The following is a 17,638-nucleotide window of genomic DNA, read 5'->3' on the forward strand; positions in this document are numbered from 1 at the left end:
CTGTGAATACACACCCCACATCCTTGGTTTTACTTACTGCCCCGTGAGAAGTGGGTGGAAGGAAAAGTTAAAATACCTGGGGGAAATCAAGGGAGGATTGAGTTTTGAAAGAGACAGTTCTTACATGGCAGAGGTGAAAACACTGTTCCATTCCATAAACACGAACCACTGAGTAAATAATCACCAGGTGGGAAAAAAGTGCTTCTCTGTGATAGGGATCAGCTGGCTCTAACGCAAAGTTCTCAGAGCAAAGCACTCTATAGTGTCCCCTAGGTTCCTCACCACTCTGCCCTCAAGAACTGTCAATCTTAAGCCATCGCTGCCCTTTCCTTAGAGAAGGCTGGTCATGCTCCCCCCACCCACCCCTTCCTTACAGAAGCATACTATACTAGTCCACAGAGGAGGAAAAATGGACCTCACCCCGTGTCTGAAACACAAACCTCACTGGTCAATCAAAACATTCTTCCTAGAAAATCTCATTTGAGTATTTTTTTCAAAACTCTTTCATCTCCCAAAGAGGTCTTCCACCAAGTCTTACCCCTCAGAAGTTCAGACTCCAAACTTATTTCTATGGCTTCTAGGCGATTTACCTAGAGGCAGGCACCCTAACCAAGGAACAGGCCACTTAGGAAGCTGCAAAGGGCAACAGGAAGACTCACTAAATCAGTGGAAATGGGAAAGGGATCTTCCCAGAGGCCAGAAAGCACTTCACAGAGTTGAGAAAAATGGAAGTTATCTGGCTCTCTGCTCAACTTTAAAATATAGACATAGCCAAAGATTTTCTTCTTTTTTAAAGGAACAAGCATGTCAGGATTTACTTAGTTAACAGTCTAAATGATGCTGAAAAGAAGTCCAGGTGTACGTGTCACATGATTCACTCTTCGCATCATTTAACGTTTTCAGAAAATATTTTTCCCTCAGTGTTCTTTCTATGGAGAGAACTGTTCTTCCATGTATTCAATGCACATTCACTGAGAGCCTACTATGAGCCAGTGTGCCTTAAAAACCTAAGGCAGGGAGCCACAATTTGGAAGAGGCCCATTTCAGATCCTACTTTATTTACTCACCTTGTGAACTGAAGTTAAATACTTGCTTTTTTTTTTTCTCTCATAAAGCCAGTATGGGGAGTGATTTACATAAAAATTACTGCAAGCTGGCAGATAGAGCAATGTAATTTGTATTTAAATTATGTCATCGAAAACAGGTTAGTCATGATAACATTTCTATACCATGCAATATGTTTTCCTCAGTATAGTCAGATAAACAAGTTTCAAAAGAGTTTTCATTAACAGATATAACCAGTAGGGGTCATTTTAGCGCAAAAATTGCTGCAAAAGACTTCCTCATGAACAAAATGTACCGATTTCTATATGTTAGTTATGATAATTATGTGCAAATTTCTGAATAAAAATGGAAACTGAGGGAAATACTGGCCATTGAGAAATTTTTTGTCAACTAAGAGAAAAACAAGAGAATGTCAGCATCCTCTAGGGTAATTACTGCCATAGAATGACTTCTCTAATTCTTAAAAAGGAGGAAAAAAAAGTCCACTCACTTATCTTGTTTTCCATAAATCTTGTAATCACGTGAAAATTCTTGAAATTTTAGACACCCTATTGAAATAGCTGTCTAAATACAATCATCATGCTAGGTAACACTGTCCTTTCTACTTTGGGTTCATAGATTACAACCTGATTGCTGCTTTTAGAGTTCTATAAAAAAATAAAGTAAAAAATGCCCTGAGCACACGATTTTGGTAGCTGAAAACAGGCCGGCTAGATGGAAAGTGTTGTTAAAGAACAACAAATGTGATATCATCATGCCAATAAATACTTCCAAGCATTTTCAAGATTAATACCAAGTGTGTAGAGGGTTAACAGAAGAAACGAAGCTATGGGGGATCACCTCATTTCAGAGGAATAAAAGGCTCACCAACAAACTGCCAAAATAACTCGATACTATGACACCAGGATATTGGTGCCAAAGCACTTGATTAGCGTGAATGTTCCCTGAACTCCACATTTCCTTCACTAGAAATCTATCATGAAGTAACAAAACAAAGGTTAGAATCTTTAGAACCTTCCCAAGTCCTTCTCAGAGCACAGCAGTTTCCACCACATTTAACCTTGTTTCAGGGTGCTTGTTCTTTTCAGATTTATGGGAGGTTGGCTTAAGTAAATTACACACTCCAAGTAGCAGGGTTCAAAGCTGCATCTTTTGGTCCAACTCATTCAGAATTCCCAAAGTCAAACACATAAAATTGTATCAGAAGTTAATCTCCTGGCCATTTTTCTTCTTTGTGAGAAACAAAAACATGTTATACAGTGGGGCTTAACACCAGGTGAGAGGCTTTTGTACTTGAGGTAAACAAACTCTTTAACCCAATGTCCTCAGGGTGCATCACTGCACTTCCCTGCAAGAGTTCCCTTCACTCATTACTGCCTACTAACTTCCAAACCAGAAAAGCCATCCTGATTTTCCACAACTGTCCAAACTTTAAAACCTGCCTGGTGGCTCAGTGGTAAAGAACCCGCCTGCCAATGCAGGAGATGCAGGTTCCATCCCTGGGTGGGGAAGATCCCCCGGAGAAAGAAATGGCAAGCCACTCCAGTATTCTTGCCTGGGAAATCCCATGGACAGAGGCGCTTGCCGGGCTATAGTCCAGGGGGTCTCAAAAGCATGGGACAGGACTGAGTAACTAAACAACAACAATAATCAACAAGCATGCATGTATGTAAAGAGAACTACAGAATGGGAAGCCTTTCAACAGACCCTTAAGGCATCTACTTCCTTTCTCAGGTTCCCAGCACAATAAACAGACACACAGAAGGACGCTTCAGAATAAACCCTTCCCTGGTCTCCTGCGCGCAGGGCTGTGAGTACTGAGGAAGACAGGAGCAGGGGCGCCTGTCCCTCCTCCGCCCCTCCAGAGTAAAGATGCTGCGCTATGCTCGCACACCAGGATGCCCCAGAACAGCAGCACTGCCCCAACGTCAGCCCGAGCAGGGATTCTACGTTTCACTGCTGTTCACTATTTGGCATTAGCCAAATAAAAAGAACTCACTGCGTCTCCCTAGACCCCAAACCTGACCAGGCACCCCGAGGCCGGCGCGCAGGGCTGAAGGCCAACACCTATCAACAGCGATTCTCCCAAGAAGGAGGGCTCCGCTAACCCGATCCTTCTTCCATCAGACACCATGGTGCACAATACTTCACTGGAGAAACCAGCAGAACAATCCTCGTTATTAAACACACAAAAAGAACAAGCAACACGACTGGAAAGACGCGGATATCTGATCTTAAAAAGCAGCCACTAATAGTACAGAAACAACTTTTCACTCCTAGGTGCAAGACCCCCGCCTGCCCCCCCTTCATTCAGGAGAGAAAGCCTTTGACCGCTTTCAAAAGGCAAATAAATGAGTAACCACCGTCTGTAACTTCCCCTGGGCTGACATATTCCGGAGCCGAAACTGATTTATATGCGCAGGAGGAGGAAGGGGGTGAAGGAAAAGCGCAAGGAAAAAATAATACAAGAGTCACACAGGGAGTGTGAGCTGGAGACACGTCTCCTCCGCCAGCAGAAAATGGACTTGAGTGGACGTGGTGCAGCACTCGGTTCCACACTGCGGTAGTGCGGGGAGGGCGGCAGGGGCCGGACTCCCCGAGGGGCTCGCCATAGCCTCCGCAGTGCCCCCTGCCCGCGGCGCCCCCACCTCCGGGCGCACAGCACGGCCACTCCACCCAACCCCAACCCGATGGGCCACACGTGTGCGCGTGTGTGCGCGGCCGAGGGCGATCTCCCACTCGCCGGCCCCCACCCACGAAACCCAACCTCTCCCGCGGCTGGCCAGGCATCCGGGGGAAGCAGCGAGCTGGGAACCCAGGGACGCGGGGCTCACTCCCGGGGGTGGCGGGCGCCCCTCCTTTCCGAAGAGCCCTCTCTCCTAAGGAAAGTCTTGGCCAAACTTTGTTCGGCGCCACCAGCGCCGAGGGGGAGGCGCGGGCCAGGTGGGAGGGGGCCCGCGGCGGGCGGCCGTACCTTCGCAGACGCCCACTTCGTACTCGGTGATGGAGTCGCCATTGAGCGGGGGGCGGATGACACAGCGCAGCCCCCGGTCGCAGGCTCCGTGGAGCCCGTAGGCGCCGCCGCAGCTCTCGTTTCTCTGGCGGGCGCACATGTAGCAGCAGCCGCAGAAGCCCTGCACGATGCTCCCGGGGCAGCTCTTGGGCTCTTCGCACTTGGACTCGTCGCAGGGCAGGCAGACCAGCGCCCGGGTGCCAGAGCGCGCCAGCAGCAGCAACAGCCCCAGCAGCGAGACCAGGAGGTGCCCGCAGCCGGCCAGCCCCCTGCCCCCCGCCACCAAGTACATCCTCCTGCGCCGCCGCCGCCTCCTCCTCGCAGCCGGGCCGGGAGCGGGGCGGGCGTCCTCCCCTGCGCGGGGCACACGCGCCGCCGCCGCACCCGCAGCCCGCGGTCCTCGCTGCCCCCCTCGGGGCCCCCGGGGCGCGCCTCCCCTCGCGGGGCGAGGCCCCCGCTCCCCCTGTGGGCCGCGCCGACCCGAAGCCCACTAGCGTTGGCGCCAGCAGTGGCTTCCCCTCCTCCTCCTCCTCCCGGGAGGGAGGGGGGAAAAAAGAAAAAAAGTTTCCTCCCGGCAGCTCCGGTTCAACCCAAACTTCTGGCGGCGGCGGCGGCTGCGCTCGGCTCCAGCCCCGGCTGGCGGCGCCTCCTCCCTCTCTCCTCCTCCGCGTCGGCCGACCCCGCGGCGGCGGTGGTTGTGGCGGCGGCAGCGGCGCAGCCTCCGGGCCGGTCCCCGCCTCCCGAGCCGCCGAGTGGGCGCGGTGGCGCAGCAGAAGGTCCGCGGCGTCCGCTCCGCGCGCCCGGCTCGCCTCACTCCTGCGCCGCTCCTCCGGGCGCTTGTTTATGGCTCGAGCCTCCGCCGCTCGGGCTGCGCCCTCCCCCATCCTACCTCATCCCCCAACCCGCGCCCCCCCCCCGCCGCCCCGCGCCGCGCGCAGCTCATTGGCTGCCCCCCCACCCCTCCTGGCCCGGCCGGCCCCCTCCCCCTCCTCCGCCCTCCCTCCCCGGCTGCCCGGCCCTTCCTCCCTCGCACGCCTCCTCCTCCTCCCCCTCCTCCCCCTCTGCCTCCTGGAGCCCGACGCACCGAGCCGGCCCTGCGGCCGAGTCTTCGCGCGCCTCTCCCGCCCCGGCACCGCCGGCGCGCTGCGGCTCGGGCGCACCGGCGAGCTACGAGAGTCGCGGCGTCCCCGAGCGCCCGCCAGCCTTCGGGGCCACCGTGGCTGGCTTGGGAGTCCCGAGGGCGAGGCAGCTGCACCTCCGGGAAACGCTTTGAGCTCAGAGCGGGGCGGGGAACCCGGAGCTCGGGGCGGAGGGGAAGGCTGCAGCCCTTGGCCGGGGCGCCTGCCGGATCGAAACCTGGGAAAGGGAAGCAAAACGCATGAAACCTCCGCAAAACTGGATGAGAATCCATCTTCCACTCGAGCTGGGAATAGACTTTGTAAAAGATATTATGTAATGGAGTCTCGGAACGCTCGAGACGCCTCCAGCGAAGCTACTGGTGAATTAAGTGCTTTGAAAGGTCTAGGTAAATATTCCTGAGGATAGGAGGGAAGACTGTTGGGGGCCGCTGTAGCTCGAGTGCATTTTAGCTGTACACATCCTGGTGTGTTTTGTCGCTCTGCCGTCTGTGCCGAGGTGCTTCATTATAAAGGAGGGGGCGGATGGAAAGTAGAGGTGAATTTTTCTCCTTTGAGTAAGGCCGAATTGGATTACAAGTCTTGACATGACTAGACCTGCATATCTCATGCATCATTAATGTCATCTGTCATTGCCCCCTTTTCCCCAAGGTGGTGGACAAAAGTGGGTTTTAATTTTTTCATTTTCTGTGAATGTGCCAATAAAGAAGATGTTCTTTGTGTTGAACCAGGTAAAGAAGCAGCTGAATTGGTGCAGAAAGCATCGTGTGAGGGGGTTCTCATCTGTAGCTGTCAGAAAAAGCATCTCGAAGTGATAGGCTCTGTAATGGCCCACCATTCACAGGATGTGTTACAGGGTCAATAAAATTAGTGAATTAACAGAAAGTGACTAGGATCACTGGGGGGGAAAAGAAAAATCAGATCTTTTGGCAGGTGTGAGATGGGAATGGCCTGCCGACCTTTTGATCCAAGATGGTCTGGCTGCAGGAAGGTGGCAGCCAAGTGGATCTGAAAATCCTGACTAATGAACCCAAAGTTAATAGCAGGGCAGTGTAGGGAGAGAAGAAACAAAGATGCCTTTGAAATCTTCTGTTTGCGGAACAAATTTATACTTCTTATAAACATTTTGGTTTAACCAGTCTAATCCTGAATGGAAAAGCCAAAGGTACCAGTGGAATATTCCCCAGTCATTGGAATCAGAAAACTAAACATTTCTCCAATCATAGTTCTTTGTTCTGAGAAGGGGAAGAGGTTCATTAATTATCACTGATTGTCAGCAGTGAAAAGTGGGGAGTGAGCATACCATTTTCTAGAAGCATTTAAAGAGCTGTTGAGATGACTAGTTTCCAGGGATGTTGTAGAGACAGTTCCTGTAGTTGTGTAGGAGGTCAGGTTAGATGATCTCCAAAGGACCTCATACCCTAAGGTTCTATAATTATAATATTAAGTGGTAAAATCATTTCAGGTATGCTTGATATTCCATTAGCAAAATTCAAGAACAATAAAACATACAACGCTGTTAAACATGATTGTTTCTTGGACCCCAACAAGGCACCAGTACTCCACCGTGGGATTTGCCAACAAGCTGTCATCATTGAGCTGTGTTAAAAGGCCCTTTCCACTCTTGCAGAGGAGGTTATCTATATTTCTGTTCAAATGCAAGTATAAAGACATTATTAAAATGTAGCAGATAACATTGTAGGACTTAAGAGGAAAAGCCAAGGTCAGGTGATGGAAAAAAAATACAGAAGTGAGAAAGCTACTGTAGTTGAAAGAAAAGAGAATCATTGCCACGGTCTTGCTTTTATGTTTGTTTGTTTTATTTTTAAAGACAATATATTAAATTTAGAGAAACCTAGAGATTGAACACAAGCAAGGGACATCGTTCCTGGGATTCCAGAGGTAGAACCTTCTGGAAGGTAGATCAACACAGGCGATAGTCTGACTCTTCATGGGAACTGAAGTCAAATGTACACTAATTTGGATGTAACAGCTGAGAAAATTCCTTACACGTGGTCCTTTACCATAGCCTTAATAGATAAACAAAAGAGAAAACAAGCATAGTTCCTTAAAGCCTGTAACTAGTGGCAAATAAGAAAGCTGCAAGGGCCTGGCAGCTTATCTGAAACAGGGTGTAAAGTAGAAGCTCAGTTATGAAATAGCCATTTCCCCTCTGGGATCCAGGAGAGACAGAAGGTGGCCAGAAGCCAAGACAATGAGATTGGGGCTCAGACACAAAAGGATTCCCTCATCTTCAGAAACCAGACTAAGGATTCAGAAGAGAGATTAGGTGGGCCCAACATAGTGACAACTGGGAGCGAGGAAACTGGAGTGGGGAGGATTATACAGACCCTGCAAGGCATGTACAAATATAAGAGTTAGAAGCATACATGGAATATGGTTTAATGTCTCCTCCTCTGGGAAGTGTCTTGAGCTTATTCCCTTAGCTGTTCTATAGCATTTTGTAATCACCTCTGCTTACATTTATCATGTTATATTACAAATGGTTATATATATCAATAAAATATGTAAATAAATATGTTGTAATATAAACCTTTCTCTAAATAGTTCTGATTCACCCCCGTTAGAATGTCAGCTCGTTGGAGAGGCCAGAACTTCTAAGAACGCGTGCATACAGGAGTGGAAGAGAGGGATGGAAGAATTACAGACAAAAGGATGTTTGAACTTTTCCATCTGTCGCCCTTCTCTCTAGATTTTAGGAAATGCCTCGTTTAAAAAAAGCACTTGAAAGGGCAGGTTGGGGAAGGAGAGAGTCTTCTAAACTGGGGTGGGGTGGGTTTGGGACCGAACAGGTCTAAAAGGGAAAGCAATCAGAGTATGCGGCTGGTAGACTTCTGGAAGAAGAGACAGTCTGCCCTCTATTGGCCGATGTGGGTGTTGGAAGGGAGGGGTTTGCTACATCCTTGAAAATGACTGAGAATCAAAGTGCCCAGTTGGGGGCCTAGCAGCAAGTGGAAATGAGATAGTAATAGCCAGACCTAGTGTTAGAGCCCTCCGCCCTAGATACAGTGTCTGTCTAGCCTAGCCTCTCTACTTAGTCAGCTCTTGGAAGTTGCTGTGCGGATTTTCTGTTCTTGAGACGAAAATAGAAAGGTAGAAGTTATCTTTTGAGTCAGACACACAGACTCTTAGAATTGAGTTGAGGAAAAAGTCTCATTGTTTTATAAAGATGTTGCATACATACAAGAAAGATCTATGATAAAACCAGAGCAAGCAGCCTAGCTCCTTTCACCTTCTTCCCCCATCTCTCTGCTCCCCCTCAGCTTGGATTCACTCACTATAAGTGGATTCTCAGTCATCTAGGCTTGGGCCATTTCAGTGACACAGGAGGATCCCTAGATTGGGGGCTAAGTGTCTGATATCGGACTCTGAACTTGATACTTGGACTCATTTTTACCAAGGGAGGAAGTGGTCCCTGTCTTCTGTGTCCCGCCCATTTATGACTGCTGCTCCAGAGTTGGCAAGGATGTGCATAGATCCCAGATTCTCTTTAAGGTTTAGCCTAGGATCTTGTCTACCACCACCTCCACACACGCCTCCCTTTGCTGTTTACACACCATTTTGAACAAAGTATTCATCTTTTCTGAATCTGTTTCCTCCTCTGTAAAAGGGAGACCAGAATGCAGAGGACCCGTCACCCAGGGTACAGTGTGGATAAAATGGCTGTTCTCTTTTCCTATTTTTATTTTTAGAGTCCTTCCACTTGAGAGTCTCCTTGGGTTTTATGCTTGAGCTGGGATCCCTGCTCTGTGATATCTCAGCACCTATTTCTACGCAGCATCTGCCAGACCAGAAATTCACTTTTGTTCTTCTTCTGATCAGTCGTTTGGTCCCACTTTGGCACTCTGTCTAATCTCGGGGTGTTTGTGATATTTTCTTGGACCCATTCCAGTCAAAGACTTATTTTTCAAAGGTAGTCATTAATAATAATAGCTAACCTTTACAGAGAGCTTGCTAATAAGCACTTCACATGGCTTATTTTAACAAATCTAGAGAATAGCCCTATAAGGCCATTGCCTTATAGAATCTCCAATGCCTCTGTGGTCTCCACTTCTGACTCGCAGGGGCTCAGAACTGTGTTGGTGACTTTCCTGTTTAGAACCTAGTGTACTTAACTGCCTCATGCAGTAGTTTGAGGAGTGGCAGGTTGCTTTCCTTTGTAGTTTTATTGTTTTTTGTGAACCTACTTTAAAATTGTTAGTATCTGTGAGCCTATCTTGCTTTCTTCACTAATTTGCATATGAAAATAGTGATTTATATTTTTCTAAAAATGGAAATAGCTCCATTATTTTCCTAATTACTGAATTACAATCTTTATATAGTGTTTGCTTTATGCATATTGAATAATTCAGTTCAGTTCAGTCGTTCAGTTGTGTCTGACTCTTTGTGACCCCATGAACCGCAGCACGCCAGGCCTCCCTGTCCATCACTAACTCCCTGAGTCCACCCAAACCCATGTCCATCGAGTCCATGATGCCATCCAGCCATCTCATCCTCTGTCGTCCCCTTCTCCTCCTGCCCTCAATCTTTCCCAGCATCAGGGTCTTTTCCAATGAGTCAGCTCTTCACATCAGGTGGCCAAAGTATTGGAGTTTCAGCTTCAACATCAGTCCTTCCAATGAACACCTAGGACTGATCTCCTTTAGGATGGACTGGTTGGATGTCCTTGCATCCAAGGGACTCTCAAGAGTCTTCTCCAACACCATAGTTCAAAAGCATCAATTCTTCGGCACTCAACTTTCTTTATAGTCCAACTCTCACATCCATACATGACCACTGGAAAAACCATAGCCTTGACTAGATGGACCTTTGTTGGCAAAGTAATGTCTCTGCTTTTTAATATGCTGTCTAGGTTGGTCATAACTTTCCTTAGGAGTAAGCGTCTTTTAATTTCATGGCTGCAGTCACCATCTGCAGTGATTTTGGAGCCCAGAAAAATAGAGTCAGCCACTGTTTCCACTGTTTCCCCATCTAATTGACTAATTACCTGGGTATATTACCACTTTGGGTAATTACCACTTCTGGGGCTTCCCTGGTGGCACTAGTGGTAAAGAACCTGCCTGCCAATGCAGGAGACATGGGTTCAGTCCCTGGGTCAGGAAGATCCCCAGGAGGAGGGCATGGCAATTCACTCCAGTATTCTTGCCTAGAGAATCCCATGAACAGCGGAGCCTAGCAGGCTACCATCCATGCGGTCACAAAGAATCAGACATGACTCAAGTGACTTAGCACAACATAGCATATTACCACTTCTAATCCTCACTCCAGTCTGATTAGGTAGGTACAGAATTACTTGCATTTTGCAGTGAGAAACCAGAGATACAGAAAGGTTAAATGATATGCTCAATAGAATATTTATATAAAAGGAAAAAATGGGATGCAAAACCAGGCAGTATGGCTCCAGAATCCACATTATGCAATATTACTCCTAGTATATAATCTTTACAAATATATGCCCATTGAGAGGGAGGTTGAGAAAATATAAGGTTTTTTTTTAAAGGAAAAAAATAACACTACCCATAAACCACTCTAATAACATTTGTTATATATCTTGAAGGCTTCTTTTCCCCTATAAAGTATAAAATGAAAGATGGACTAGTCATCCTAATTTATAATTGCTTTTTTACATATCCGTATACATAGCACATTGATCTTTAGGGTCAATAACTGCATCCTTTTTATCACTGAATATCATTTCGTTGAATGGGTATACTATGTTATATTTAATCATGACATAATATACTTTTAGGATTTTTTGTTTGTTTATTTTACATTTTCACTGTCATAAACAAAGCTGCAATGGGTTCCTACTTAGCCAAATTTACAAATCGTCTAGTGATTTTCTTTGGGCATTTCATAAATTGAAATTGATAATTGTGGGTCCAAAAGTAGACTATTTTTTTACATGCATTGCCAGATTGCCTCCTACAAACTGTTATCAGCACACATTTCCTCCAACATTTAGTGAAAGTGCTCATCTCCCCAGGGTAGAGGGCCTTGTTAAAAACCTTTCCCTGTTGTTTGGAAAGCACATTACATTGCAAAACTTTTTTTTTAACTTAAAAAAATTTTTTTTTTTAGTTTGCATTCATTGTCTTATTAGACGCTTTAAAATGTTCAATATTTGGAGGCTTTAACTATGAATCATCAAATATGTTAATATTACATATTACCAAATCATGTAGCCTGATAAACTGTATGCAGTAGGATTTTAAAGGACAGTGTTATGTCTTTAATTAAAAATTTTCTCCCAAGACAGGACTTTTTATAAAACCAAACTAATGAAAGAATAAATGATTAAGATCCATCCAAAAGGTAAAGCTATTTTAGTTGATATTCTCTGCTTATGAGCGTTCTTCTCAACATCTAGAAAAAAACAGGAGTGAGAAAATTGAGGAGAGACTCTTGACCTATGGCGAGGAAGAGAGATTTTCACTCCTGCAGTGCTACCCACCTCCCCATATTCTCTGACTATCTAGCCGCTTGTTCTGTTTCCTGGTTTGAACAGCCCGAAGGTTCATAGATCCAAATTGCAGATGCCTTTCTCCAAATCTAAATGGCATCTGGGCTTCCCTGGTTGCTCAGTGGTGAAGAATCCACTTGCTAATGCAGGAGACTCAGGTTCGATCCCCAGGTTGGGAAGAAGCCCCTGGAGAAGGAAATGGCAATCCAGTCCAGTAATCTTGCCTGGAAAATCCCATGGACAGAGGAGCTTGGCGGGCTATAGTCCATAGGGTGGCAAAAGAGTCAGACACAATTTAGTGACTAAACGACAAATGGCATCTATGTTAAGAAATACAGCTATATTTTTTTCAACAGTGATACCATTACTCAGTGCATTCTAGAAGTGTTTATTTTGGAATTGCCTTGTGAATCTCATGAAAAGATAAAACTCATTGTTTAATCTTTGTATCTGACCCAACTTATTGTAACTTAGTTTTTATGGTATCAAATTCATCCTCTAAGAATGGATATTTGTTGTGAATGTTTAGAAGAACCAACACATATTCCACAGAAAATCTTTTTTAAAGAGTTTAAAACATGGTGATCACTTCACAACATATACAAATATTGAATCATTATATTGTACACCTATAAATTATATAATGTTATATGTCAATTATATCTCAATTTAAAAAAAAGTGAGAGTCATCAGTGGCTTTCATGCAATAAGCATACAGCTTTTCCAAGTAACAGCAGAAAGGAGACATCACTTGTCTCAATGTAAATTCTGATATGATAATGTTCATCAGAATCCTGATTTTTTATATTCATATGCTATGTATCATACAGCTGTTTTGTCACTGAAATGAGAATTTATTACCTATTTTCTGGGGATAATGATAGTGCTTACCGATATCCATATTCCTTCTTTCATTCTGGACACACAACTAGACAACACTTAGCACTTTCTTTTCAGTAGATGGGCACCTGGAATATAAACAGATGTGGTGGGGACCTTGTTCAGGCTTGCCTTTATTTCTGTGTATTTTCCACAATCCTGTGTATTTTTTTCTTCTCTCTCAGCTAGCTGGCTGCAGAGCATACCACCGGGATCCTGAAGCCCTGGAAGAATCTCAAACCATTAAGTGGTAGATCCTGGGTGCCTGCATGACTGCATTAAGAACTCCTATATACAGACACATTCACATATACCTGCTTCATGGAATCTCAGGAGTCTGTAATTTGAGTGAGAAATGAATTTTTACTGTGATAAGTAGTTGAGATTTGGGGCTTATCTGTTACAGCAGTTAGCCTAACCTGTTATTTCAGCTTGAACAGAAATAACATTAACCATTTATTCTTGCATTTGCTATTATTATACATTCTCAGACAAGATGCAATTTTGACATGCACTTATTACTAACTTACATTTGTCTATAGACTGTATAATGAATATATAATGACTAGGTTACCAGTCCTGGTATTTAAAATATTTTAAATATTATGGTGTTCCAAGAAGACCTTAGCTTTTTGTTAGTACTGATTAGTGGCAATAAAATAAGTAATATCAAAACTTTCCACTTACTCAAATGAGAGGATGGCCAACTAAATATATTATGTTTACCCAGTGAGTTTTATTTCCTGAGCTTCCACAGTCTTAGATAGTCTCTACTCATGACTTTATTGTGGGTCACCAAGGTCCTGGGTCCTGTGCAACTCATTAAAGAATGAGGCTCTTCAAATCCTCATTTTCCTTCTTTTTTCCAAGTCCTTCAGAACATACTACTTCCTCTCCAGACCTCTTTGGCAAGACTGCCTGTGTGCGCTCCTCTTTGAAGCCTTCCCACTGGCATCAACCTCATTACATCCACAGACTTTAAATCAGGACCTCCTCTGATTTCTCAGTGGATCGTAAGGAATATTTTAATATTTTGGTTTTATATTTAATATGTTGATATCTATATTCTCTGTCATTAATTATCTTTGATAGCTTAATGCATCTTGATCATCTTGTTGTTGTTCAGTTGCTAAGTTGGGTCTGACTCTGTGATCCCATGAACTGCAGCACACCAGGATTCCCTTTCTGTCACTATTTCCTGGAGTTTGCTTAAACTCATGTCCATTGAGTCGATGATGCTCTCCAAACATCTCATCCTCTGTTGCCCCCTTCTCCTCCTGCCCTCAATCTTTCCCAGCATCAGAGTCTTTTCCAGTGAGGCAGCTCTTCAAATCAGGTAGCCAAAGTATTGGAGCTTCAGCATCAGTCCTTCCAATGAATATTCAGGGTTGATTTCCTTTAGGATTTTTTTTTTAACACTAATCACAATTTTATTTCTTAAAATGTTTCTAATATTTCATGTATAAAATGACTAGTCAAATGAAAATATATACAAATTTTTATAACTGCTTATTGATCCTTAAAAGGGGGATTAAACGATTGCACAATATGGAGTTATAAGTACTTACTAATGTTATGGCAATGAAGAGATACTGTACTCAACAGAAAACTGAGAACATCTGTTCAAAGGCACGTTCATCTCAAAGCCACATTTTTTTCCACTTAGGATTCTCAAACTCATTTTTTTTTTTTACCTATTTTTTTTTATTTTTTTTTTGTTGTTTTGCCATACATTGACATGAATCCACCATGGGTGTACATGTTTTCCCTTTCCAGAACCCCCCTTCCACCTCCCTCCCCATCCCCTCTCTCAGGGTCATCCCGTGCACCAGCCCCGAGCACCCTGTATCATGCATTGAACCTGGACTGGTGATTCATTTCACATATGATAATTTACATGCTTCCATGCCATTCTCCCATATCATCCCACCCTTGCCCTCTCCCATAGAGTCCATAATACTGTCCTATTTATCTGTGTCTCTTTTGATGTCTTACATACAGGGTTATCTTTACTGATTGACTAAAACACCACTACAGTATACTAACACATATTCGATTGACTGGTTTGATCTCCTTGCAGTCCAAGAGACTCTCAAGCATCTTCTCCAGCACCACAGTTTGAAAGCATCAATTCTTTGGCTCTCAGCCTTCTTAATGGTCCAACTCTCACATTCATACATGACTACTGGAAAAACCATAGCTTTGACTAGATGGACCTTTGTCATCTGTCTCTGCTTTTTAATATGCTGTTTAGGATTGTCATACCTTTACTTCTAAGAAGCAAGTGTCTTTTAACTTCATAGCTGCAGTCACTGTCTGCATTGATTTTGGAGCCCAAGAAAATAAAATCTGTCACAGTTTCCATTATTTCCCCATCTATTTGCCATAAAGTGATGCGACCGGATGCCATGATCTTAGTTTATGGAATGTTGAGTTTTAAGCCAGTTTTTTTCACTATCCTCTTTCACCCTCATCAAGAAGCTCTTTAGTTCCTCTGCACCTTCTGCTATTAGAGAGGTATCATCTGCATATCTGAGGTTATTGACCATCAAATGGTCAATACTGAAATCAGATTGATTATATTCTTTGTAGCCAAAGTTGGAGATACTCTTTGTCAGAAAGAGCCTATGGCTCAGATCATGAGCTCCTTATTGCAAAATTCAGGCTTAAGCTGAAGAAAGTAGGGAAAACCACTAGACCGTTCAGGTACAACCTAAATCGTATCCTTTATGATTATACAGTGACAAGTAGATTGACTATTGACTATTCACTATAGAGGTGACAAATAGATTCAAGGGATTAGATCTGATAGAGTGCCTAAGAGCTATAGACAGAGGTTCATAACACTGAACAGGAAGAGGTGACCAAATCTATCCCCAAGGAAAAAAAATGCAAGAAGGCAAAGTGGTTGTCTGAGGAGGGCTTACAAATAGCTGAAAAAAGAAGAGAGGCAAAAGGCAAAGGAGAAAGGGAAAGATATACCCAACTGAATGCAGAGTGCCAAACAATAGCAAGGAAATATAAGATTTTTAAGTGAACAATGAGAAGAAATAGAGGAAAACAATAGAATGGAAATGACTAGAGATCTTTATTTTAAATTAATTTATTTTAATTGTAGGCTGATTACTTTATAATACTGTGGTGGTTTTTGCCATACACTGACATGAATCAGCCATAGATGTACACATGTCCCCCATCCCGAACACCCCTTCCACCTCCCTCCCCATCCCATCCATTTGGGTTGTCCCAGTGCACCAGCTTTGAGTGACCTGTTTCATGCATCTAACTTACACTGGTCATCTAGTTCATATATGGTAATATACTTGTTTCAATGCTATTCTCTCAAATCATCTCACCCATGCCTTCTCCCACAGAGTCCAAAAGTCTGTTCTTTATATCTGTGTTTCTTTTTCTGTCTCATGTGTAGGGTCATCGTTACCATCTTTCTAAATTCCATATATGTGTATTAATATACTATATTAGTGTTTTTCTTTCTGACTTACTTTACTCTGTATAACAGGCTCCAGTTTCATCCACCTCATTAGAACTGATTGATTCAAATGTGTTCTTTTTAATAGCTGAGTAATATTCCATTGTGTATATATACCACAGCTTTCTTATCCATTTGTCTGCCAATGGACATCTAGGTTGCTTCCATGTCCTGGCTATTGTAAACAGTGCTGCAATGAACATTGGGGTACATGTGTCTCTTTCAATTCTGGTTTCCTTGGTGTGTATGCCTAGTAGTGGGATTGCTGGGTCATATGACAGTTCTGTTCCCAGTTTTTTGAGGAATCTCCACACTGTTCTCCATAGTGGCTGTACTAGTTTGCTTTCCCACCAACAGTGTAAGAGGGTTCCCTTTTCTCCGCATCCTCTCCAGCATTTATTGTTTGTAGACATTTTAATAGCAGCTATTCTGACTGGCGTAAGATGGTACCTCATTGTGGTTTTAATTTGCATTTCTCTGATAATGAGTGATGTTGAGCATCTTTTCATGTGTTTGTCAGCCATCTGTATGTCTTCTTTGGAGAAATGTCTGTTTAGTTCTTTGGCTCAATTTTTGATTGGGTTGTTTATTTTTCTGGTACTGAGCTGCATGTGCTGCTTGTATATTTTTGAGATTAATTATTTGTCAGTTACTTCATTTGCTATTATTTTATCCCATTCTGAAGGCTGTCTTTTCACCTTGCTGATAGTTTTCTTTGTTGTGCAAAAGCTTCTAAGTTTAGTTAGGTCCCATTTGTTTATTTTTGCTTTTATTTCCATTACTCTGGGAGGTGGGTCATAGAGGATCTTGCTGTGATTTATGTCAAGAGAGTGTTTTGCCTATGTCTTCCTCTAGGAGTTTTATAGTTTCTGGTCTTACATTTAGATCTTTAATCCATTTTGAGTTTATTTTTGTGTATGGAGTTAGAAAGTGTTCTAGTTTCATTCTTTTACACATGATTAACCAGTTTTCCCAGCACCACTTGTTAAACAGATTGTCTTTTATCCATTGTATATTTTTGCCTCCTTTGTCAAAGATAAGGTGTCTATAGGTGTGTAAATTTATCTCTGGGCTTTCTATTTTGTTCCATTGATCTATATTTCCGTCTTTGCACCAGTACCATACTGTCTTGATGGCCATAGCTTTGTAGGATAGTCTGATGTCAGGCAGGTTGATTCCTCCAGTTCCATTCTTTCTCAAGATTACTTTGGCTTTTTGAGGTTTTTCTTTTTTTAATTTCTATACAAATTGTGAAATTATTTGTTCTAGTTCTCTGAAAAATACTGTTGGTAGCTTGATAAGGATTGCATTGAATCTGTAGATTGCTTTGGGTAGTATACTCATTTTCACTATATTGATTCTTCCAATCCATGAACATGCTATATTTCTCCATCTATTTGTGTCATCTTTGTTTTCTTTCATCGGTGTTCTATAGTTCTATATATATAGGTCTTTTGTTTCTTTTGGTAGATTTATTACTAAGTATTTTATCCTTTTTGTCACAGTGGTGAATGGGATTGTTTCCTTAATTTCTCTTTCTGGTTTCTCATTGTTAGTATATAGGAATGCAA

The 17,638-nt window shown here is 43.6% G+C and overlaps 1 protein-coding gene across 2 annotated transcripts in view; it reads right to left on the minus strand.

Annotated features, from left to right (window-relative positions):
* The window catches only part of CRIM1 (cysteine rich transmembrane BMP regulator 1), a 215,899-nt gene extending 210,909 nt beyond the window's left edge, over nt 1–4,990 (minus strand). For both annotated transcript variants that reach the window (XM_081596244.1, XM_081596243.1), the window contains exon 1: nt 4,040–4,990. In XM_081596244.1, coding sequence (XP_081452370.1) covers nt 4,040–4,370 — 331 coding nt within the window. In that variant the 5' untranslated portion in view covers nt 4,371–4,990. The remainder of the gene's footprint in view (nt 1–4,039) is intronic.
* Nucleotides 4,991–17,638: the final 12,648 nt, after the last annotated feature.

This window comes from Giraffa tippelskirchi, chromosome 4, assembly GCF_054371585.1.
Source record: "Giraffa tippelskirchi isolate mGirTip1 chromosome 4, T2T-mGirTip1v1.2.pri, whole genome shotgun sequence".
NCBI classification, from domain to species: Eukaryota; Metazoa; Chordata; class Mammalia; order Artiodactyla; family Giraffidae; genus Giraffa; species Giraffa tippelskirchi.